Here is a 24,094-nt window from a genome sequence, read left to right on the forward strand (position 1 = left end):
GCCCCTCAGAAACATGGCCCCGGAACGTTCTTCCGGAAGCGGTCATAGGCATCTCCGTGACGCACAGCGATTTAGAGCGTCCCGCAGGGTTTCCATGGTGCAGCCCTCAGTCCCGAGTACCTCGGCTTTCTCTCGTTCCCGAGCGCTCTGAACAAGGCAGGAGGCGAGTCGCTCTCGCGACGTTGACGCCGCTTGGAGGGGTTGGGAGAACAGGTGACGCTCTAGGAAAGCCCGTCTTCATCTCTATGGTGCCGAATGCTCTTGCGCGCCGCTCCAGCTTGTCGGGACGGACGTTGCCCCTTTAATCGGCGGAGGGCGGTGCCAAGGAGGTCCCGCGAGAGCGGCGGGGGGCGGGGGGCGGTGCCGAGGCTGGGGGCCTGTGGCCGATGGAGCCCGCGATGGAGCCGGAGACTCTGGAGGCGCGAATCAGTGAGTGTCCGGGAGGGGCGCGGGCCGGACCGGAACCGGAACCGGGGGCATTAGGCGGTCCCCTTCCCGACGGGGGCGGGGTACAGGGCGCCCCCTCCTCACGCTCCGCCCCCGGCCCGGTAAGGGGCGGTGTCCCAAAACCCGTACCTCAGACCCTGGGGTGAAGGAGGGAAACCCCCACCAGCTGCATGGACCCGCAGTGGGAGCAAGTGCCTCCCATCCTTCCGATTCCTGGGCCTCGACCCCCGGGGCCGAGTGAGCTGCCCCCCAGCTCGGCGCCCAGAACGCCCGGGATGGAGAGCGCAGCCTACAACCTCCTCGGGCCCAGAGTTATCCGCGGAGCGGACACCCAAGTCATTCCCTGGACGCTCGGCTAGCGTCCCCGAGGGCTGCACCACACACCCAGGAGGGAGGGACCCTGTTCCCATTAAAGCCCCGAATCCTCCACTTTCTGGCGGTGCCTGATGGGACTCCCTCCTGTCTGTTCCTTGAGCTTGCAACTCATATTCGGCTGTTTCCCCACCCAGGAAGGCAGGACCCAATAACTCATGGAACGCCCCCAAGTTCTGGCCACATAGAAACCCCTGAACTCCACAGGCTTGGGAGGGTCCCGTCTCAAACTCCAGAAGTAATTTCAAGTTCTGTATCACTACCCTCAGTCCAGACCCTCAGATTTCTGCACCCCCACCACAAACTCTTTTTCTGCCTCTCACCGAGTTTCCTCCAAAGGCCCGTGCATCCCTCCCTGTGTCACCTCAGACCCAGCTTCCCTCTTCTTCGGCTTCTGAGTGCTGGCCCCACCATGGTCCATCTGACCTCCCTGTCTCACACTGCAGAAGACCCTCGCCTCTCATAACCCACTCTGGACTCGGCTTCTCAGAGCATGGCTTGCTTCTCCCTGGATTAATGACGGCTCTTCCTTTCCACTCACGTCTGCACCAGGGCTGCAGGGAAGCCTCTGGGTCCACCCTCAGCTCAGCACTTTGGTCCCAGGCACACCAGGGAGCCACCCAGGGTGATTTGGGATTATGGACAACCCCTTTTAAGCCAGTCTTGTGGAGCGTTGAATCTGGAGGTTGGTCTCAGAACCGCACCATCTCCAGGGATGTTTCACAGTCAGTCTGGCCAGTGGAGGGGGAGGGCATGGAAAGGAAGCACTCAGCGGCGATCGAGTAGGTTCTGGAATGCCACAAGTGTCCAGGTCTCCACCGTCACTTGGGGGTGGGGGATGGGCAGGGCCCTGACTGACAGATCTGACCAGAGGCAGGCCTTGAGCCATGGGTGATACAGAATTGTGTCAGGGTTAGCAACAGTGGACGTTCTCTGAGAGGCCAGGGAGTTTCGTCTCAGCAGGAGGCTGAACTCTGATTGGAGCTGAGGGCGTTTTCTCTTTTTGTTCCTGTTGGTACCCTCGCAAAATTGTAAGCTCTTTCCTTGCAGTGATTGGGGGTGAAGAGTAGCTTTTGTTGGGTAAAATATGACATTGTCACCACTGTAAAGTGACAAAGTGGAGTCACGCCCTGTTGTGAAACACCTCCTTCCCTGGGTGTTCTGCGCTGAGGCCTGCTGGGGGAAGTGCTCCCCCCAGGTAGAGCTAAGAGGGCTGGGAATTGAGGGCCAGGCCCAGACAGGTTGGTCAGATCTCCTTGGACCCAGAGGCCCTTGCTCTGAACCAGATACAGAGAAGATGTCCTGTGATGCCACTGCTTCATCCTCCCTGGCTTCTGACTTAGGAGCAGACTCTGGAACTCACTCAGACTCACGTGTCTCTTGACACTTTAAGAGACTTCCTGTTTTAGGTTCCCCCAGCTGGGTGTCACTGAGTAGGCAATATCCAGCCCCATGCTATCTTTCTAACTGCAGACTGATGTTACCCAGGCTCTGTCCGTGTTGCAGGACTGGGAGGCAGAGTTGATGGCTGGGGGGGTGGGGGGAGGGCAGCTATTTCTGGCATTCCTGAGTGGTCAGCAGGGGCTTCGTTTCTCCCAGGGACTGCAGGGCTCTGCAGGGCTCCAAGAACAGAGACGTGTGCACAGGGAAAATGCTTCATTCAGGTCTCCGCTCAGCTGGACCTCTGAGGGCCATCCCAGAGAGCAGCAACCCCCACAAACACACATGCTGTCTATACTGTCTCTCTGCTCTGAGTTTCTTTTCCTTTTTTTTAATGCTCTGTTTTTCTTAACAGCACTCTGCAGCAGTGTACAGCACCCTGTGTGGTGGCTTGTCTGAGCAGTCAGTGTTTCCTATGCTGAGCCGTTGAGTTCCAGGAGGATGGGGGTTTTGTTCACTGCCACAGCCCCACACTCAAAATATTTATTGAATAAATATGAATTGAATGATTGGTTGCCAGGCTCTGAGACCCTAGGGCACCAGGCCTCCCGCCACAGCACAGGACCCCAAATAGGCAGGCACCACACGCCGAGTCCCCAACCTGCCCCTGGCCACAGCTCCTGTGTCCCACCTCCTGGGCTGTTCCCTCCACAGCCCCCGCTCAGTCCTCAGGCTGGGGTGGAACTGACCGGGACAGGCTGGGAAGTGACAGAGATCCAGCTCTGGCTGCCCCCACCGCTCCCCCTGGGTAGAGTATGTTGTCATCCCAAATCATTCCTTATTTTGCCGCAACTTTACAAATGGGGAAATGGAGGTTCGGGAAATTTGACTGACTTACCAGTTTGTGTGTGTGTGTGTTTTCCTTTTGTTGAAGGATAGCTGATTTACAGTGTTGTGATCATTTCTGCTGTCCGGCACAGTGACTCAGTTCTACACATACATACATTCTTTTTTCTATTCCTTTTCATTATGGTTTATCCCAGGATATTGAATGTCCTTTCCTGTGCTCTACAGTAGGATCTTGTTTATCTTTAATTGTTGTTTGACCGACACTGGCGGGGGGCGGTCAGGCAGTTCTGTCTGGCCTTGTTTACCACCCCTTCCTGTTGGCCCTTTCCTAGCCACTACCCACTCTGGATGTGAATTCCCCCGGAACCTCTCCCTGCCAGCCTGCCGCCGAGCCCATGTCCATTCACTCGTTTACTGGGGGAGACCGATGGGACACGACGCAGTAGCAGACTTGGGCCCGCAGCGAGGGTCAGGTCTAGGGGGACACAGGCGCACGCTGCCCCGGCACTGCTGCCCCCGGGCAGGCATGACCTTGGATAAGGAGGAGGCATACCTGAGCTGTGCTCCTCATCACGCCCCTCCATGCCTTGCCCTGCGGTGTTATCCACAGCTCTTCTCACATGCAGCCCTTGAGCTGTTCCAAGCCGTGTTATCCCCAGCCTGGTACTCCCTCTTGTGCTGCCCCTTCTGGGCAGCCTCCCCTGAGTCCCTTCCCCTGGTTCCCAGTTCCCATGACCCTTTTGCCTCCCTCTGTCACCTTGTACTAAGAACCTAGCTGCCCTTGGCCCACTTCCCAGCTGCGAAGCTCCTTGTGTTTGGAACCGTGGCTGTTTTTCCCATACCTCTAGATCTCCTCTGAGAGTGAATTCCGTGAGAATTACGGGGACATTTTAGGAGCAGAATCAGAGGAGGTGTGGTTGGATAGGCGGAGAGGCTTACAGCAGAAGTGACAGTAAGGGAACAGGCCCTGAGCACTCTCCCTCGACGTGGGGCCCTTTGCAGAGAAGCTGCGAGGGGATGCCAGAGGCCAGCAGGTCCTCTGTGCTGTGACCTGCTGGACATCAGTGCTGGGTGCTTAGGGCCATTGGGGTAGGGAGTCAAGGATAGGCCTTTCCGTGTGCTCAGAGGTACCCCAGGGCAGGAACTGAAAGAGGCAGGGGTATCCTTTTGCCAGGTTGCACTAGCCCTCTGTTCTCCTCCAGACAGAGCCACAAACCCCCTGAACAAGGAGCTGAACTGGGCCAGCATCAACGGCTTCTGTGAGCAGCTCAACGAGGACTTTGAGGGGTAGGTGACTTCCCTGTCCTTTGTCATGTGCTCAGCACCTGCCATGCACCCTCCAGACCTGGCCTTGGGCAGAGACGAGGGTGGGTTGAGACCCAGTTTGCATTCTTAATGAGCAGCAGGCACTCTCTACCACCCTCTGAGGTAGGCCTTACTGGACCCATTTTACAGGTGAAGAAACTGAGGCTCAGGGAACTCAGCAGTTGCCCTAAGATCTCACAGACCTGATGAGGCTCAAGGCTCCCTGACTCGTGCCCAGGCTTGTTTGGGGAGGACCTGCCAGAGAACTGCATGCTCCCCAGTTGGGGTACCCTCTGCTCAAGGCAGAGCCTGAACTGCCTGCATGAAACCCACACGGTGTACTTGTCAAAATTGTCCATTGGTGGTGCGTCCAGGCTTGGACTAGACCACTCGGCAGGGAGCTTGAGGGGGACGTTGTTAGTGGGCTCCCAGGTGGTGCTGAAGTTCGAGGAGCGCAGCCCAGCATGCTTCACCTCCGCTGCACCCCTCATAAGTGCAGGCGCTCCGCTCAGGATGCCGTGTGGACCATGACGTGCGTGGTCCCCAGACCAGCTGCTCGGGCCCGATCCCATCCCTTCAGTTAGGGGGTGGCCTGGGCGAGTACTGGATGCCTCTGACTCTCCATCTCTGCAACTGTAAAGTGGGCGTGATAGTGCTGCCTGCCTCAGGGGGCTCTTAGGAGCTTAGGCAGGAAAATGGAGGTGAGTCGCCTTGCACATGAAGCACTCAGCATGTGTTAGCTGTTGCTGTCACTGGTGACAGTTAGGATCTGGTAGGTAATGTCACCATTCTCTCAGCAGAATGTTCTGGGCACATTGTCGCGTTCTGCTCCCTGGCTGGGCCCCTGTAGACCGTGGGCATGTCTGTGTTAGGATCTGGTAGGTGATGTCACCATTCTCCCAGCAGAATGTTCTGGGCACATTGCCGCGTTCTGCGCCCTGGCTGGGCCCGTTTCGGTACTTGTCTCTATAGCCACCCAAGGGTACGCGAGTCATAGTTCTCAGTACAGCCAGCCAAGGAGCTGAGCTCTTGCCTTTCAGAGGCTGCCGCCCTGTGCGCCCTGCCAGGACCTGCCCTGTTGTGCCAGAGTCTCTGGCCCCAGTCAGTCCGAAGAGGGAGCTGGGCCTTTGCACGTGCCCTGCAGGAGCCTCTGCAGACTTCAGGTCTGGGGGGAAGAGTGGCGGCACTCTCACGGTGCCTGGGGCTCTGTGACTAGTCTGGCTCTTTGCTCTTCCTCTCCCCCAGGCCTCCACTTGCCACCCGGCTGTTGGCCCACAAGATCCAGTCCCCGCAGGAGTGGGAGGCAGTCCAGGCCCTGACGGTGAGGAGAAGGAGAAACAGTGCCATCTGTCCCCTGACCATGTGGATGGCACCAGGGGTGGGGTGGGGGGGGAGACAGGTTTTTTGGGTCCCGTCAGCCTCCTCTTTAGAGCCCAAGGGAATTGTGCCAAGATGGCCTAGAATAAGGGTGTGTGCCAGCCTTTGAGCACCCCATGGCAACCAGTGAACCAGCTGGCTGGGCTCCCATCCCAGACCCTGCACAGGTAGGCCTCTTGCAGGAAGGAAGCCCTCGGTCATCTGGTCTGGGGATTCCCAGCTCCAGCTGTCCCTCAGATCTTCTGGAGGCTGACTCAGGGCCCCACTCCAGACCTGCTGACCAGCACACCTGCAGTGTGTGCATCCAGGAATCTTCGTGTTTATAGAGCTCCTGGATGCATTGTGGGGCCCGACAAGGCCAGCCTGTCAATGGCCTCCAGACACGGCAACACCAGGCACCCTGTTAATAGTTTGGTGTTTGTTTTAACATGTTAGGGTTTTGGTGTTTTTTTTCGTCTTCTCACATGTTAGTTCTCTGATTTCACGTATGTATGGCTTAGGATAAGGCTGAGGTTGATGGTGCCTATTTACGTTTCTAAAAAACCATCAAAGGAAAATAGTAAGAAAATAATTTGCAAGTGGTACTCAGATGTGGCCAGACCATGAAGGGACTAAGTTAGTGATGTGAGTTGGGTGTCACCAGGCTCTCAGAGTGGCCCAGCCCTGTCTTCCAGGGGTGGTGATCAATCTCAGGGGTCTCTGAACCTCAGAATCCCTTTTTTTTCTCAAATCATTTTCTCCCTTCTCACGGCTGGTCTCTGGATTTCTGGGCCCTGGCTGAGGTGTAGGAGAGAGGCTGCCTCCCCTGACCCACCCAGGGGCCCCCGTACCTCACACCTTCCCCCCCAGGTGCTGGAAACATGCATGAAGAGCTGCGGCAAAAGGTTCCACGACGAGGTGGGCAAGTTCCGCTTCCTCAACGAGCTCATCAAGGTTGTGTCTCCCAAGGTGGGTGTCTCTGCCATATGCTCAGACCTGTGCTGCCATGGGGGGTTGAGCAGTGAGGATCCCAGATCGAGAGAGGAGGGTGACTGCCCTCCTCCTGACCTGGCACAAACACAGACCCTTTCTCGAGGGTCTTCACATAGCTGAATTCAGGACAGCTGGGCTTCTAGGAAGAATGTTCCAGGCTGCCCGGTGGCTGGCTGACTCTGGAGCAGCTCGGCACTTAGGGAGGAATGACTGCAATGAAAGACAGCTTCCCCAATGTGGGCTGCTCAGGTCTGAGCTCTCTCCCTGCAGACCTAGCCATGGCAGGTCTGGGCACCAGGGCGGGGTGCCCTGGTGCCCCACCTAGGTGTCTAGTGGAGGGTCTCCCTGTCCCCACTTACAAGGGTGGCCTCCTGAGGCCTCGGATCTGAGGCCCCAGAGTCCTCCCGTAGGGCACGAACAGGTTTGGAGCCCCTTGTTGGGTAGGTGAGAGCCCACCCCTTTCACCCATCCTCACTCAGGCCCATCCCTTGGCCCGAGCAGCTGAATGACCCAGCAGCTGTTCTCAGGAGTAGATCAGTGTGAAAGCTAGTTCCCTCAGCCGAGTGTACTGCTGGGAAACTGAATGGGGCCTGGGGCCAAATGGTCTCACGCCTGCTCCTTCCCTGGTCAGCCAGGAGCCTGGTGGCTCCTCCTTCCTGAGGTCACAAGGTTAGGGCTTCCATGAGCCGACTGTGAGTAGATGCTGGGCTCTGGGCCTTTCAGCTCTGCATCCCCAGTGTGGTCCCGCTGCTGTCACCTTACTGAACAGGTGGGAGACTGGGACGCCCAGGGCCGGCTCAGCTTGGGAGCGGCAGGGCCTGGAGCTCTGCCAGGCTGGTCGGGTGGGACATGAGGGTCCTGCAGGCTGAGGTTTCAGAGGGAGTCCTGGGGAGGCAGCCAGGTTTGGGCTGGGGTTGGGGCTGCAGTGAGTGAGGCCAGCCAATGCAAAGCCTCCTCTCCCCTCCATCCCTGAAGTACCTAGGTTCTCGGACATCAGAGAAGGTGAAGAACAAGATCCTGGAGCTTCTCTACAGCTGGACGGTTGGCCTCCCCGAGGAGGTGAAGATTGCAGAGGCCTACCAGATGCTGAAGAAGCAGGGTGAGGCCCCAGAGGTGGGGGTGACCGCCCTCTCTGCTCTGCCCTGAGGCTCCGGCAGCTTCAGGGCCCTGGCAGCAAGATCATGGGTGTGCCCTTTAACTGCTCAAGACCGCAGAGTCAGTGGTCTTTATGGCTCTGCCTGAGGCCAGATGGGCTGGAGGGAACATGGGTTTGAGTCAGCCTTCCCTTCAGAGAGTGGCCCCCCATGGAATGGTCTCAAAATAGAGGCTCCTAACTACGCCCTCTGTCAGCTGCTATTTGGCATGGTGGTTCAGGAGCAAGCCTTGAGCCCTGAAAGGCAGCACCAGCGCGCTGGAGAAAGCCTGTCCTCCACGCTCCCTCCTACCCTTGCCTGCCCCCCATACCCCGTCCCACCCCAGCCCCGAGACAGTCTCCCCACCACCCTCTGCTGCAGGGATCGTGAAGGCCGACCCCAAGCTGCCAGATGATGCCACCTTTCCTGTTCCTCCACCACGGCCAAAGAATGTGATCTTTGAAGATGAGGAGAAATCCAAGGTGAAGCTTCAGGGAGGGCCAGAGGAGGACCCCAGGCCCCTTGAGGGTCAGTGGATCCCAGCCCCTGGCGGTGCTGTCCCTGGATCGGAGGCTCACACTGAGCGCGGCTGCGTGGCGAGTGCAGGCACCAGGTGTTAAGCCCTTACACGTGCTGATGCTGCCAGCGTGGTGCCGTCACTTGGTACACACAGGCCTGAGCCTGGTGGCCGGGGGGTTGGTCTGAGGGTATTTCATAGCTTGATCAGCAAGTTGCCTATTTTTATGTCTGTGACTCTCTCAGCAGTAATTTTGCTAGCTTTTTGTTAAAGAAGCATGTGCTCATGGGCAAGAACTTAAAACAGCCCAGAGGTAAGATAAAAAAAAGGTCTTCTCTACCCAGTCTAGTCCCAGAGGATAACTGCTGTTGAGTTTCCTGTACTTCTTTCCAGAAGAATTCTCTAGCAATATTAATGTAATTTTTCACACCATTTGTGGAGAACCTGTTTCTGCTGGGCTCTGTGGAAAGCACTTATTTGCAGTGTGTCACTTGTTCATGGCTGCCACATAAGATTAAGATGTCAGTAGATTCTTTAAAAAAAAAATAGGATTCATTTATTTTATTTCATCAGCCTCTCGGCATGTGGCATCTTAGCTCCCTGACCAGGGATCGAACCCACACCCCATGCGGCAGAAGAGTGGAGTCTTAATCCCTGGACAGCCAGGGACATCCCCACTCTGAGTAGATCCTTGCCACCCCATGGAGAGCTTAGTGACTTATTCATGTCCCGCCTCCAGGAAAAGGAGCCAGCACAGGACCCCAGGCCCAGAGAGTGCCGTCCCAGCGTGTCCCTCTGTCCCCACAGATGCTGGCCCGCCTGCTGAAGAGCTCCCACCCCGAGGACCTCCGAGCAGCCAACAAACTCATCAAGGAGATGGTGCAGGAGGTGATAGCTGAGCCCAGGGCTCAAGGAGGTGGCAGGAGGGGATGTTGAGCTGGGCCACCGAGGGGAGCTGTGTGTATGTGTGGAACTCTGCGGTGGCCCAGCTAAAGGGCTGTGACAGCACAGAAAGGGCTGACCGAGTCAGGGGACCCTGTGGGCAGAGCCAGGGTCAGTAAGCGCAGAAGGAAGCATTTCCCAGCAGCTGAGCTGACCTGCGCTGGCTTCTGTGAGACTGACTACCTCTTCTATAAAAGTTAGAAGGAAATTAGCTCTTACTGTACTGAAGATAGAGTATGTATACAGAGAAGGAAGAATATACGTGTATCTCATAAGAACGTATACCTGTGTTGGGGGGGCATGCTGAAATCTTTTTTATTGATAAGGGTAAGTCATTAAAAGTATGCAGTCCAGATACACAGAGGCAGACGTTCTGGGGTATTTTAGGGTAAGCTGTGTGCTCTGACAACCCAGAGAAAGTCAGGGCAGCCCCTTTGAAGGAGGGTGACTGTGTCAGACAGCACAGCACAAGCCCGCCTTTCATTCCACAAGGGAGTAACGTGCGGGGTGAGCAGAGCAGGTGCAGGATAGCAGGGTCCCTTCTGCAGCAGCCTTTTAAGGCCGTGAGCTCCCCGCCACTTGCCACACACTGACAGACACCTCACGGGGTCCCGGCTCTAGTTTCTCTGTTGGTGACCACTCAGGTTCCCTTTCCCTCTCAAGTACAGGCACCTGCTTTCAAGGGACAGACACAAGGAGCGGGAGGGTCGTGGAGAGCCACAGGTGTGGATCTAGGCCCCAGGCCTCCAGCATCACCTGGCAAATGTGCTGGACTCACAGATTCCTGGGCCACCCCTGCAGATTCTGCTGAGCTTGTGCGTCTAGGGTGTTGGCGAGAGGAGAGGAAAAGTGAACACAGGGTTGGCTTGGACCAGAGTGCCCTGTCTGGGGTCCGAGGGGCTCTTCGCAGGGGCTGATCCCACACCCAGCGGGTGCCCTCCAGGGTGGTGGGGGGCAGCATCCTGGCTCAGGTCCGGGCCTGACCCGGGCTCTCCGGGGCTGTTTGCCAATGCCTCCCCAGGACCAGAAGCGAATGGAGAAGATCTCGAAGCGGGCGAGCGCCATCGAGGAGGTGAACAACAACGTGAAGCTGCTGACTGAGATGGTGATGAACCACAGCCAGGGCGGCGCGGCGGCCCGGAGCAGCGAGGACCTCATGAAGGTGCGCCCGCCCCCACCTGGCTCCCCACCCCCACCCCAGTGCCCCCGCCGGCCCTGACCTGCTCGCCCTGCTGCCCCCAGGAATTGTACCAGCGCTGTGAGCGCATGCGGCCCACCCTTTTCCGACTGGCCAGTGACACGGAGGACAATGACGAGGCCTTAGGTGAGCTGCAGTTAGAAGGAGCTACCACTAGGGGCCCCCCCTTCTCCAGCAGTGATCTTGGGTTTCTCCACTTTGAGGAAGAAGTGAAGCTGAGAGGCTGACCCTGAGAGACTATGGGCCAAGCCCCTCCTTGGCAGACATCTCATTTACTGCCTGTAAGCTGCACAGGAGGGGGAATTGTTCCTTTTTCACAGCTGGGGTTCAGGGAGGGAAGTGGCCTGTCCAGATCAGGGAGCAGAGTGGTGGCAGGGCCAGGGAGGACCAGAGGCGCTCCCTCCAGACGCTGCCTCCTGGTAAGGGTGAGCTTGAAACCACGAGCAAGTCCCTCAGGCCTGAGCGCCTCCAGAGCTGGGCCCCGTGGCCACACGTAAGGGTCTCATCCTTGTTCTATGCCACCACACGAGCCACGCCTCCCCGGCAGTGGTCTGGGTACCATCTCAGCCTCCATTCGTGGAGTTCCTTGAGCGCCTCCCACGTGCCAAGTTCCTGGTGCACCCAGGAGGCTCGCCCCTCAGCTCCCCCTCAGCCCTGGCCCCGGAGGACCTGGTTTGTGCAGACACTGTTCTAGGCCCGGGGCTATGGCAGTGACCAAAGTAAATAGAGCCAAATCCCCCAGGAGCTCTTCCCCCTGAGAGGAGACAAGGAACTGGGGCTGTGGGCCTGGCAGTCTGTTGGGCGGCAGTAAGGGGCATGGAGGAGTGCAGGGAAGGACCTGGGGTGTGGGGCTGGGGTGAGGGAGGGCCTCCCTGAGGTGACGTGCGTAAAGACTGGAAAGCAGGGAAGAGTGAAGCCCTGTGGAGATCCAGGGTCTCCAGACAGCAGGGCCAGTGTGTGGGCCTGGAGGCCAGGGCCCGCGTCTGTGTTGAGGGGCTGGCAGGGGCAGCCAGGGAACTGGATGAGGGCCACGAAGTGCCTGAGGCAAAGGAGTCAGGAAGGGCTGCCCCCAAGCCCCGCCCCTCCCACGAGGCCTGGGATGCATGTGGGGCACCCCTCCCCACCAGAGGCCCCCACAGTCCTTCAGCCCAGCCCCTCCCCTCCTGCCTGTTCCAGCGGAGATCCTGCAAGCCAACGACAACCTTACCCAGGTCATCAACCTGTACAAGCAGCTGGTGCGGGGCGAGGAGGTCAATGGCGACGCCACCGCCGCCTCCATCCCCGGTGAGGAGGTGGCGGGAGAACTGGGAGGGCCCATCGGCCAGAATCCAGGGTGGGGCACTGGTCCCAGAGCTCAGTGGCCCCTTAAGATGGGGGAGCCCCCCCCTGGGTGAGCTGGGGGAGGAGTCTGTGCCAAGCCTGCAGCTGCAGGGGAGGAAGTCTGGATGCGGGGTGGAGGGGAGGGGGCTGAGGGTCTGGCAAGGACAGGCTGGAGAAAGAGGGCCTCGCTTTCATTTGACAAATCTGACGCCTGTTGTACGGGCCTGGATGACATCCCAAGGCTTAGTTTAATTATCAGAAGTGCACAGGGAGGGCTTGACACATAAACATTACAGCTCAGCTCCACTCCGGGTAAAGCGACAGCCAGGGGAGACTAGAATGGGCCCTGTTGGGAGAGGTTGGGGGACACTACCCGGAAAGAGCGGAGTCTAAGAGGGGCCTTAAAGGACGAGAGGCAGTCCGCCAAGCACGAGGGAAGCAGGAAGTACGTTCTGTGCAGAAGGGACACCACGTGCCAAAGAAGGGGCCTGGCAAGCAGATCCCAGGCAAGGGTGATGTGGCCAGGTGGGGAGCTTGCTGCTCCCCAACCCCAGGGACTCTGCGTGTTCTCCACCCAGGGCTGGCCTGACTCTCCTTTCCCACCCCAGGGAGCACCTCGGCCCTTTTGGACCTCTCAGGCCTGGATCTCCCTCCGACAGGCACCACCTACCCAGCTGTGCCCACCCGCCCTGGCGACCAGGCCAGCCCGGAGCAGCCCAGCACCTCGGTTTCCCTGCTTGATGATGAGCTCATGTCTCTGGGTGAGGAAGGGGCTGGGGCTGGGCCTGGAGGCTCAGCTGCAGGTGGGGGGTAACACCCCTGGCACATAAGGCAGCTTTCAGAGTGTGGTCAGGTCAGCCTGTTCCTCCTCCTCCTGTGAGTCCTCTGGAGGATGGGGGATGGGCATCAGGCCCATTTCATAGCTGAGGAGGCTGAGGCCCAGAGAAAGCAAGGAGATCCTGCCAGGTCCTACTGTCAAGGGTGAGGCTGGCCCCACCTCTGATAAGCCAGCCACACCTAGGCTCTGGTGGCCTAAGGGAAAACAAAGGGACTTTGCTACGGCAGGTTAGAGCCTAGAATTGGGGAGCTACCCAGGCAAAAATCAGTAATCTCCTTGCCCCTGAGAGGAAGAGGAGGGGAGCTCTAGGCTCGGAGCACCAGAAGCTCCAGGGAAGCTGACTCTGCGACTCCCGCTGGCCCCAGACCAGGCCTGCAGTCACTACGGGATGGGGTGGGGCTCCTGAGCCTGGCGGGGAAACGGGCTTACCCTGGGGCAGAGCAGGGCACGCAGCCGGGCACACAGTTTTCGAGTTCCCAGCTTCCAGGGGCAGCCACCCCATCTGAGAGCGTCAAAGCACCAGAGCCCAGCAGCCACCTCCTCACGGTGGCCCTGAAGTTATGGCAAAATTGAGGTAGGTGGTCGGGCTCTGTCACAGGAAACCTTTCCCTGTCACAGGCGCCTCAGAGGATATGTTAGGAAAGTGACTTGGAAGCCGAGTCAGACTGAGTTCTCCCGAGTAGGTTCTGAGGTGAAACCCATTCCTGACAGACTCCAAGAAGCGACGGAGGGCTGGGGTCCCAGCGGGGGCACCCCTGACACACCATGCTGCTATCTTAGCCCCACTCCCCTCAGCCCAGGACACAGTGAGGCCAGCACCCCTGGTTTACACACGGGCTTTGGGCAAGACCCTCCGATTCTGAAGCCTCCCCGGGAGCCTCTCTGCTGCTCTGACTCGGCCGTCAGCCAGGACAGGGAAGCGAGGACTTGGAGTGCGGAGGGGGATGAGGGCGACAGCAGACCAGGTCGAGGTCCCCTCTGCGGGCCGGTCAGCCAGCACTCCTTCCCTGGGAGGCTGTGACCACAGTGTGTCCTGAGGCCTGCATTGGAATCCCACCACCTGCCCCCTTTGCCTTTGGAGCCGGGGGAGACTCCGAGAGAACCGAGCCCGCGCTGGGCAGCAGCTACCTGACCTGGCAGCGGGCATGTGAGCCCAGCCCCCACCCCACCCCCAGCCAGCGGCTGCGGCAAAGCCACCTCCCTGTGAAAGGCTGTGTGCTCCGCACTTCCTGTCCACCCCCACCACCACCCCCGTCACTTCAGCAGAGCCCTGAGCCTCCAGCTTCCTCTGCTTGCTGCTCAAAGTGAAGAAAATGTGGGAACCAGAACCCGACGTGGCAGGGCAGCGGCCGCCCAGCTCCCCCAGCTCGGGGCAGTGGAGGAAGCCTGGGACCACAAAGGGGGCTCCTCCTGAGCGGTTCTCTGTGGCAGGAAGGGCGCGGGGTGGGGGTGGGGCGGGCAGCGCAGGCTTCCCGCCTGCCGGGGAGGGCACCCGGCGCCTCTGCGTCTGAATTGTCCGATTCATTAGCGACAGCAGTCCTCAGAGGCAGATGCTGCTGTTGTCTCCGGAGGCGCAGGAAGGTTGTCACCAGCCCGAGGTCACAGCTGAGTGGCAGAGCTGTGTCTGAACGCCAGTCTTCGGGCCTTGCTCTGCTCACGTCCAGACTCTGGGGTTTCCAGTGGTGTGACCGTGGGCAGGTTGCTTAACCCCTCTGAGCACCTGCTTCCTCATCCCTAAGGGAGGCGTGAGAAGCCCACACCCACCTTTGAAGAGCGCCTGAGGATTGAGGCCCGTGTCTGTAGTGCCTGCCTCGGGTGTGGGAGCTGATAGTCTCCACTGTGGGCCTTGGTCTCAGGCGTGCCCAGACGGGGAGGCCCCGCAGTTGCAGCCTCCCTCACCTCTGCCCGTCAGGTAGCACGTCAGCCCGGTTGTGTCCAACTCTGTGACTGCCCTTGGACTGCAGCATGCCAGGCCTCACTCTTATTCAGACTTTGCTACAAACAAGACAGAGGTCAGACTGCCTGGTGACCTACCCCCCTCTACTGACGAGCAGGCTATGAGCAGGCCCTTCCAGAGGGACCACTGCCCTCTGCCCCTGTCAGCCAACCTTTCGGCACATGTCAGGGCAGACAAGGCCTTTTATGTCTGCCCTGGCCATCATCCGCATGCTGTGCTCAGGGCCCCTGCGGCCCAGCCCAGGGTTGCTCAGAGTCTAGGTCAGGCCTGGGCCCAGCGCCCTTCTGATGCTCAGAGGGTATCCGTCGAGTCAGTCATTGGATGGGCACAGGATGCTGACTCCTGCCGCCTGGATCTGTGAGAAAACAGACCTCACATAGTGTCTCCCACCCCCTGCGCCAGCTCCCACCTGCCCACTGTCAAACAATGGCGACCTCAACCCTGCCCTTAGTGGTTGAATTGGCCTCTGAGCAGCAAGAGAGGACGCGTGTTTGGGCCAGGGAATAGGCCCTTGGGATCTTCAGTTTCTGCTTCTCTCTGCTGAGATGGGGAGGAGGGTTGTCGCCTTTGAGCTGAGCCTCTTGGAAGAGGGGGCGCAGGGGAAGGGTGGAAGCCAGGAAACCCTGGCCTGACACAGAGTCCCCCCAGCTCTCTTGCCTTTGCTCACAAACCCAGCTCCTTTACCTCTGTCTCACTTCCTTGTAGGCCTCAGCGACCCCACACCCCTCTCTGGCTTGGATGGTGCTGGGTGGAACAGCTTCCAGGTAGGAGGGGTGGGGCAGGGCAGCTGGGACAGGCAGCCTGAGGAGGCAGGGACGGGAGAGGTGGGCAGGAGGGCCCACGGCAGGGGTGGTGGGGGTGGGGAGCACCCATCCCTGGATGGAGGGCGGTGGGCAGGCCTCTCCTCACTTTCAGCACTTTTCCCTGGGGTCTCAGCCTTGGGTTGAGCTGGGGGCTCCCCGTTCCTTTCTTGTGACTCTGAGGTCCTTGAAATGGGATGTTTTCTCGAGTGGAACCCCAGATCAGACTTGGCCACCAGTGGCCTTGGAGTCAGGGGCTCAGGCCCGCGGGGATGTCGTCTGCACCTCTGCTGCCGCTTCCCCAGACACCACCTGCCAGGAGGGGAGGGGGCCCCAGGGCAGCGCCAGGTGCCCGACACCTTTCAGCGCAGCCTCACCCCCTGCACCCTTTGTACACCCGACAGTCATCTGATGGCACGGAAGCCCCAGCCCTGACTCCGGCCCCCAGTGTGGACAGTCGGCCCCCAGCGCAGACACCCCCGCCCGCGAGCAGTGGTCTGGATGACCTCGACCTCTTGGGGAAGACCCTCCTGCAGCAGTCGCTGCCCCCGGAGTCCCAGCAAGTGCGGTGGTGAGGGTCCGCCCTGCCCAGACCCTCCTCTGCCCCGGGCCCAGCAGAAAGAGGCCCGGTGCTGGTTTGCTCAGTGAATGGCATGGCCAGAACGCCACCGCATGCCAAATGCTGCCCAGGGCTTGAGGGACACAGCAGTGACCAGGGCAGACGCAGAGCCCGTCCAGCAGGGCACGGAGCGTATGAGAGATGGGTCCATGCCCCACCCACACACCCTCCCCCAGGCCTGCCGGCCCCTAAGAAAGACCCAGAGAGCTGCCAGGAAGGAGGGCGCTGAACCCAAATGGGTGGGGGAGCACGAGGTGCCTGCTCCAAGGCGAGGAGGCCAAGGCCAGAGAGGTGAGGTGTCTGAGCCAGCCATCAGGGACCGCGAGGACCCCAGCCACTCCTGTGCCCCTCATCTTCTGGGCCCTGAAGATTCACCTCTCAATGCACCATCCCCCCAATAAGGGAGAAGCAGCAGCCAGCCCCCCGGCTCACACTCCGGGACCTGCAGAATAAAAGCAGCTGCAGCTTGCCCAGCTCCAGTGCCACCGGCCTGCTCCACACCGTGTCCCCTGAGCCCCCCGGGCCTCCGCAGCAGCCCACGCCCACCGAGCTCTCGCTGGCCAACATCACTGTGCCTCTGGAGTCCATCAAACCCAGTGAGTAGGGCAGCGGCACAGCAGCGGCCTGCCCGGCTGGGGCAGCTCCCTGCCTGCGCATCCCTCCTCCCGCTACCTTGTGCTGTTGGGAGCTAGATCGGGGGCAGCAGGTGGGAAGATGGGCTCCCCTTCCAGCCCTGCCCAACTCGGTGGGGGACTCTGGGTAAGACGCTTCCCCTTCCTAGGAGTCAGTTTCCTCACTGGTCCTGGAGTGTCACAGAACTGCATTCAAAACTCTAGGATGGGGAATTCCTTGGCAGTCCAGTGGTTAGGGCTTGGCACTTTGACTACCAAGGGCCCAGGTTTGATCTAAGACCCCACCAGCCATGCAGCATGGCCAAAAGAATAAATAAACTCCAGGGTGGCTCCAGGGGACTTCTCATGGGTGGCCCCTGCATCGCTCCCCGGGAAGGGCAGGGCCAGGACACAGGGAGGTCTCGGGGGGGTCTCCCCAAGACCATAGGGATAAAGACCCAGGTCCGAGCCTGTGCTTCTGCCCAGAAGCAAAAGAGGGGCCTCTTACAGCACCAGACTATGACCCAGACAGGAAGGCTGGCCAGGCTTCTCAGCGCTGTCCATCTCGATGACAAGGGCAGTCCTTGGGAGCTGGTTAGTGGTGCCACTGTCTTGGCCTGGCGGACCCTGCACTCAGAGAAACAGAGTGACTGTACCTGGGTCACACAACGAGAGCGTGCCCACAGCTCCTGCACAGCCCTTCTACTCCAGCATGCCAGGAGCGGCCACACGGCACTGCGTGAGCCCGACTAGGACTCACTTCCAGGGTGGGCGTCCTGCCTCCACCATCACGCTGGAAGTCCACCTGCCCATCTTGGCCTCAGACTATACCCCTGACTGCACTGCTGCCCAGGGTCAAGGCAGCACGCTGGGTCTGGGTCTTTTCATTCTTTCTCAGCAGAGCAGTGAGCACCTGGGGTCAGCCGGGTGTGAGGGGCTGATCGGATGTGCTTGGGCTCAGGCTTGGCACCCCGCCTCCGCCCCCTGCCCCCATCAACCTCTTCCCGTCTCCTCTGCCAGGCAGCATCTTGCCGGTGACCGTGTATGACCAGCATGGCTTCCGGGTCCTCTTCCACTTTGCGCGAGACCCGCTGCCTGCGCGCTCCGACGTGCTGGTGGTGGTGGTTTCCATGCTGAGCACCGCCCCCCAGCCCATTCGCAACATCGTTTTCCAGTCAGCTGTCCCCAAGGTGACGTGGGTGTGCCTCTCTCCTCAAAGCAGGGTGATTTGGGGCTGGATGTGGAGTCAGCTCTCTGGGGCAGGGGGTAGGGCCTCTGTTTCTCTCAGGGAGTCAGGGGGTAGAAGGGAACCCAAAGGCAGGGTCCTGGGGCCCTCAGGGTGGAGCGGACAGGAGGCTGGCTTTGTTCCTGAGGGACTGGGGACAAGAAGCCAGGGCTGGCTGTCTCCAATCTGCCCTCTGACCTTCCACAGGTCATGAAGGTGAAGCTTCAGCCACCCTCAGGCACGGAGCTGCCAGCATTTAACCCCATCGTCCACCCCTCAGCCATCACACAGGTCCTGCTCCTTGCCAACCCCCAGAAGGTGAGTGAGGGGCCCGGCTGTGACAGGGCGTGGCCGTGGGGTGGGAGCAGCCTCTTCTCCCGCTCTGACCCTCTGCCTTCACCATCTCTGCTTTAGGAGAAGGTTCGCCTCCGCTACAAGCTCCTCTTCACCATGGGTGACCAGACCTACAACGAGATGGGGGATGTGGACCAGTTCCCCCCACCAGAGACCTGGGGGAGCCTCTAGGACTGAGAAGGCTGGGGAGAGGAGGGGCCATGGCACTGGCTGCTGCCAAGCCTAGGTGGAGGCCATGGCGGCCTGGGTGTGTTCCCACGGCCATATTCCCCTGGGTCTGGTGCTTCTCCCCTCACCCCTGTAGCCCCCGCCATCCTTGCCCCCTCCCCTGCGGAGCCAAACCCAGCAGGAGGCTGGGCCTGGGTTTGCACTGGTGGGGACTGTCATCACAGGTGGGAGCCTGGAGCAGGGAGGGCCCACACGGCCCCGGAAGGACTTGCGGTCGTAGGGGAGAAGCATGGCTGTCGGGCAAGGGCCGGGGCCTGAGGCCTACTCCAGACCCCAGCCTGGGGAGGGGTCCTCCCTGCCTGTCTCTTATGCCTTATGGGAAGGCCCAGCCATAACTCGGGGCCATGCTGGAGCCGGAACCAGCTCAGGCCTCCTCCATAGGAACCGGGTGACTGTGGGGGTGACGCCCGCACCCCCAGCCCTTTGCACTCTCGGGTTTGTGGTTTGATTCTCTTAGCTTTTCTCTCTGAGTGGCCCTGTGGTCTCAGGGGGCCAGTGTCCTGTCCCCCACTCCTCCTGGGGATCTCACTCTAGCTGCCTGGCCCCTTTGCTGTCAGGCCTCTGGGTGGGGGGGACTATGGGGGTCATGTGACTGCCGGCCCAAAGGTAATGCCCCAGGCGGTGGCCCCAGCTGAGGGCTCCTGGGCTCCTGGCCAAGGGAGGTCCTACACTGGAATTCTTGCGTGTCTCTTTCATTCATTGGGCTTTGTTCACCCATCTATCCATGGGCAGAAGTGGGGTCGGTGCGTGAGTGAGAGCAGGAGTATTTATGGAAATAAAACGTCCTTTTTCCTGGACCAGCTGCTCTTGTGGCCCTTCTGAGAGAGGGAGTCAGGAAGGATCCAGGCGTGCGAGGTCCCCAGGGGCTGCCCCGCAGACTCCTCTGCCTCTCCTGGGAAATCAGGCCACGGTTCCCCTCCTCGCCTCAGATCCCGGCACCGGAAGAGGCCCTGCTCGGGGGCCTGTGGCCACTGCTGAGTCACCAGAGAGGACCCACAGGGCTGTGGGGGGCCCAGAGCCATCCCAGCTGGAAGCGAGTGGCTGCTTGGGCCTGCCAGGAGCCCCAGCTGCTGCAGACACTGAAGGGGAGGCCCCTGGCCACTCACGACTTCCTTTTGCTGCGCTCAGCCCTGAAAGCACAGCTGCAGTGCAGCGCTGCCCGAGGCCCCTGCCTCAGCTTCTCCCTCTCTCCAGAGGCAGCTCCCAGGGCGCAGGCGCCACCAACCGCAGCCTCTTTCTGCAAGGGGCCCCCTGCCATTCCCGGGGACAGCACACTCCCCCTGGGTTTTCCGGGTGTTTCTCTTCACTGGGAGGCTGGGGTCCCGGCCTGGGGCGTGGCTTAGAGACTGGCAGCTGAGGGAGCCAACCAACATGCAGCAGAGCCATTGAAAGGCATCCCCCTGCAGGCCTGCCTGTGGCAGGGAGCCGGCTCTGTGTGCCCTCTGCCCTCTGCTCACAGGCATCTGGGGAAGCCTGCCCGCCACTTCTCTTTGCTAGAATATGGTGGGAGTTCTGCTTTGAAGATGCGAGTTTTCACTTTTGTCTAACCCAGTGTTTCCCAAGTCTGAATTTGGGCGCTGAACACTGTCCCTTACATACTGTTGGGAAGGGCTGGAGGCCAGTCCAGCCTGTGTGCTCTTTTCCATCCAGCAAATGACGGCTCTTCTCTGTGCCAGCCAACACTGGACGCGCAGGGCAAGGGCTTCTCAACGGGGAGGGCGTGCTGTCGAGGGCACAGGAGAGGGAGCAAGGCCTCTGAGTCAGCATCTCCAGCTCCTCACAATCAGGAGCCTCCTGTCAGATCCGCCTGGTGTGACCACCATCCCACATCTGGGCCTGCAGACACCCTGATCTCAGGCTCCTGGCTTCCTTCCTGTTCACCTCCCTACTCTCTGGACCGGACTCTGCCTAAACACTTAAATGATGCCTCAGAAAGATAATCTCCTTGGAATGTTCTTTAAGAAGAATGTTATTCTTTTACATGAGACAAAACCGTGTTCCCTGTAGCATGCCCCTAGGGTCCCAGAAACTCCCTCTTGGAGCATGTGTTCCACAGGCCATGGAAGGGTTGTTGTGGGCCCGGGCGCCAGCATGACTGCCAGCTGGGAGCCTGGGAGCTCTGGCGGGCTGTGTGACTTTGAAGAAGGTGCTTCCTTCTCTGGCCTTCAGTTTACTTGTTTGAAAAGGTGGGAGGGACCCAGTGAGCTGTAAGGCCCCTCTGAAGAATCCTTGGGCCAAAGGGCCCCCCGGCTGTCAACTTGCAGTGACCACAGGGGCAAGAAGATCTGTTCAGTCTTTTAGACCACCCTTGATCCAGTCTACCCATCCAGCTGTCTGCCTGTCCGTCCTGCCACGTGCCTCCTGAACAGCCCCGTCCTCAGACCCCTGAGCCAGGAGCATGGCCGCCAGAAGCTGGAGGTGGACGGGAGGTGCTCCACAAGCCTGCATCTGTCTGAGGGGCCAGCAGGGGTGCTCTAATCAGAAGAGAGGACCCTTTGCCTCCACCACCTGTTGCATCATTTCCAAATACGGGGTGTCAATCTAGACAGGTCCAGAGCCTCCGGAGCCCTCGGGCTGGGAAAGAGGGACACAGGAAGTGTTCTCTGCCTCCTCAAGGGTGACCCCCACCTCCACCCCAGGAGCAGTGGGACTTCCCAGGCCTCAAAGCCACACTTCCACTTCTGTTTGTGCCGCTAGAGGCAGCTGCTTTCCTAAGAGTAAGCACAGGACACTGCTCTTCCCTTCACAGCAGCCAAGAGAGACAGAGGCCGCCACTCACCCAGAGAGCCTGTCTCTGCTGTTCCCTGATGCCCCTGCCCCCATCCTCCACAGGCCTCCTGGCAGGGTTCCAGGCCAGCAAGGTAGATAAGAGGGGAGCTGGCCTAACCTGGTGCTGCGCAAGGCCTGGAGCAAGCAGCCCCTCCCTCCAGCCCCGTAAAAGTAAGAAACTCAAGGCTTGGGGAGCTTATCCAGTGCCTGCGGGCACATGTTAGGGCCCAAGTGTGACCAGCAGTCCTGGGAAGTGACCACACTGACTGCACATCACCACCCTCCTCACCCCCCAGCAGGTGCTGTCCCCCAGGGCCAGGGTTGAGGACACATGCTCTCCAGGGCTGTAGGGACTGTGGTGTGTCCCTGCCCCAGCTCCACCCAGGATTTCCTGGGAAGTCCTTTTGGCTTGAGGACGTTTTTGGAGCCACAGAAATGACTGCCTCCCGCCTAGCTGCTTCGGGCAGAAGCCTCCACCTGGAGGGCAGCACCAATCCGGCCACAAACACTTTGTCAAGTGTCTAAAAGGGGATGTTTTTGCTCGGTTCTGCGGCCCCACCGCTGACCCCTGCTACCACCACCTTGACGCCAGCCGCTGGCCTCCCTGCCCACATCCTGCTGGAGCTTCAGCAGTGGGCGCTTCCCATGCCGTTGCAGGTTTTTGCAGACAATCTGCACTGAAGCTGCTGGGCCTCCTGAAGCAGCCACGGGGATTAAGGCGGGAGGCGGGGGCCGGCAGGGACCAGCATTTCTGGAGTCTCCAGGCAGTGCCATCTGGCGCAGCAAGAGAGCACGTGGCTGTTTTGGAGCCTGTCGGATTTGCTTCCTAACTTGGCTTCTACCATTTAGCCGCCCAGGGACGTGGGCCAGGAGCCTGGGTCTACTCACCTATAAAACCCCATGATCCCAACCTCACTGGAGAAGGTGCTAGAGTATCTGACAATAAGTGCCATTGTCCCCCTGTAGCAGGATACAGAGGGCAAGGGGGCAACTAAGGCAGGAATGGGGGTTAAACGATCTTTCCGTTCCTGACTTTGCAGGCTGAATAATAAACACAGTCAGGCACGGTCTTAAGCATTTTACATGTCAATTTATTTAACACAACACCCTATCAGGTAGATGCTACTATTATTCTCAAGTGAGCAAAGGCTCAGGAAGGTGAACTGCCTCAGTTCAGGTCACCCTGCTAGTGAGAGGCTGAGCCCAGCTAGTCAGCTCTGTCTATACCAGTAAACTCTGTTCCTGGTGTCTCTGGGCTGGAGATAAATGTCCACTGATGCAATGTCTTCACTTGCCATTCAAGTCAACTGTTTGTTGAGCTCCTGTGACTGTGGCACGTTGTTCAGCCCCTGAATTTGGCGTGAGCCAGACAACACGCAGGCCCTCGTCAGGAGGACACTCAGCAAGTCATTGGCTGGTGACCTCTGCAGTCCCACATATGCAGTTCTAAAACTATGATCTCAACATTCACTGATTGAAACCTCTGTGTCTGAAAGTCTCTGATGACAACATCCTTCAAAGGAACAGCTTATGCTCCACCTACAAGGGCTTCAAACCTTTATATGATTGTTGATGATCTGAGTGTGCTCAGGCTTAATTATATCCTAAAATACACCCTTTACCCAGCTAAAAGGTATGGCAGTGCAACCCAGGCTGGACACAGAAGAGCCAGGTGCCCTTCCTGCAAAAGCTCTTGGGTTTGGCTGGAGGGGAGTCTGAAACCCAGAGGGGAGGCCCAGAGTTCAGATGGCCTGATCATGTGGCCCAGTTGTCTCCACAGCAGCTGCTGCTACAGTCCACATGGACTGAACCCTCCTTAAGCTGGAGCTGGGGGCTCAGACTCAGGCAAAACTGGGAAGGACAGAGGTACAAGCCAGGACTTGCCCTCAAGTCCCTTCAGAACAGCTGGGGAAGTGATCAAGTCCAGGCCAGTATGGTCTGGGCCAAAGGCAAGGCTGGAACAGGGTGGGGACCTGGAAGTTTCCCAGATGCCAGGACAGTGGCACCTGGTGTCACGTTGCTGCCTCAGGAGTCTTCCGTTTCCTGATTCTGCACACAGCTGGTTGCGACAACTGCAGAGACAGGGGAAACTGAGTCACCATGAAGTCCAGTGGCGAAGGTGGAGAGGCTAGAACTAGAACCCAGACATTGCAAAGAGCAGCCCCACATCTTAAGAAGCCAAGTCTACATTGGACCCTGATGTCTCTTTCCATCAAGGCATTCATCAAGCCCTGCCTTCCTCAAGAATCCCTCCTGGGGGGCCTTCCAGCTGGAAGAAGGGAAGTGGGCAAGGAAACCTAGCCTGGGATTGATCCCCTCATCCTGGCCTGAGCCTTTGATCCAACAACTTTCCAACTTCCGGCCAGGATTCCGCATTCAGCTTCCCTTCGCAGCCCCTCCACACCCCACTAGGGCCTGCCTGCTCTCCCTTTAAAGAGTGGAGGGGCAGCCAGTGTCCAACGCATGCCCAACTGTGTGCCAGGGCCCATGCTGGGCACTGGGAATGTGTCAAGATGTCCAAATCGGAGGCTCTACTCTCAGAAGTCCCCAGTCTGCCCACTCATACACAGTAGTAGGTGCTCAAGTAACCCTCAAAGTGAACTGAAGCTCTAACAAGGCAAAGAGCAGTGAGTGAACCAGGACTCTACCTCAGGCCCCCCGCCCCCTACCCTTGGAGCTCCTGATGCCCAAGGGGTGCAGAGGTTCAGAGTAAAGAGAGCCTACTGTTGCCCAAAGGCTCTCATTGTGAGTTTACTAGCAGTTATGGAGCATCTCCCTGGAGAAGGCCATGGCAACCCACTCCAGTACTCTTGCCTGGAGAATCCCATGGACAGAGGAGGCTGGTGGGCTACAGTCCATTGGGTCACAAACAGTTGGACAC

General features: G+C 59.3%; 1 protein-coding gene across 6 annotated transcripts; it reads left to right on the top strand.

Annotated features, from left to right (window-relative positions):
- Positions 1–98: 98 nt before the first annotated feature.
- GGA1 (golgi associated, gamma adaptin ear containing, ARF binding protein 1) lies at positions 99–19,180 on the top strand. 6 transcript variants are annotated; one of them, XM_068969985.1, is made up of 17 exons: positions 99–429; positions 4,251–4,335; positions 5,599–5,680; positions 6,547–6,678; positions 7,678–7,801; positions 8,217–8,317; positions 9,160–9,240; positions 10,316–10,456; positions 10,537–10,618; positions 11,669–11,776; positions 12,421–12,573; positions 15,313–15,371; positions 15,812–15,978; positions 16,429–16,622; positions 17,658–17,827; positions 18,070–18,180; positions 18,277–19,180. In XM_068969985.1, exons 1-17 carry the CDS (start codon positions 387–389, stop codon positions 18,385–18,387), a joined length of 1,944 nt encoding a protein of 647 aa, XP_068826086.1. In that variant the 5' UTR covers positions 99–386; the 3' UTR covers positions 18,388–19,180. The 6 variants fall into 6 exon arrangements, with proteins under 6 accessions (XP_068826086.1, XP_068826087.1, XP_068826088.1 ...); XM_068969986.1 differs by having other exon boundaries at positions 5,599–5,674; positions 6,580–6,678; XM_068969987.1 differs by having other exon boundaries at positions 5,599–5,674; positions 6,580–6,678; positions 15,812–15,970; positions 16,433–16,622.
- Positions 19,181–24,094: the final 4,914 nt, after the last annotated feature.

This window comes from Capricornis sumatraensis, chromosome 4 (genome assembly GCF_032405125.1).
Source record: "Capricornis sumatraensis isolate serow.1 chromosome 4, serow.2, whole genome shotgun sequence".
NCBI lineage: Eukaryota > Metazoa > Chordata > Mammalia > Artiodactyla > Bovidae > Capricornis > Capricornis sumatraensis.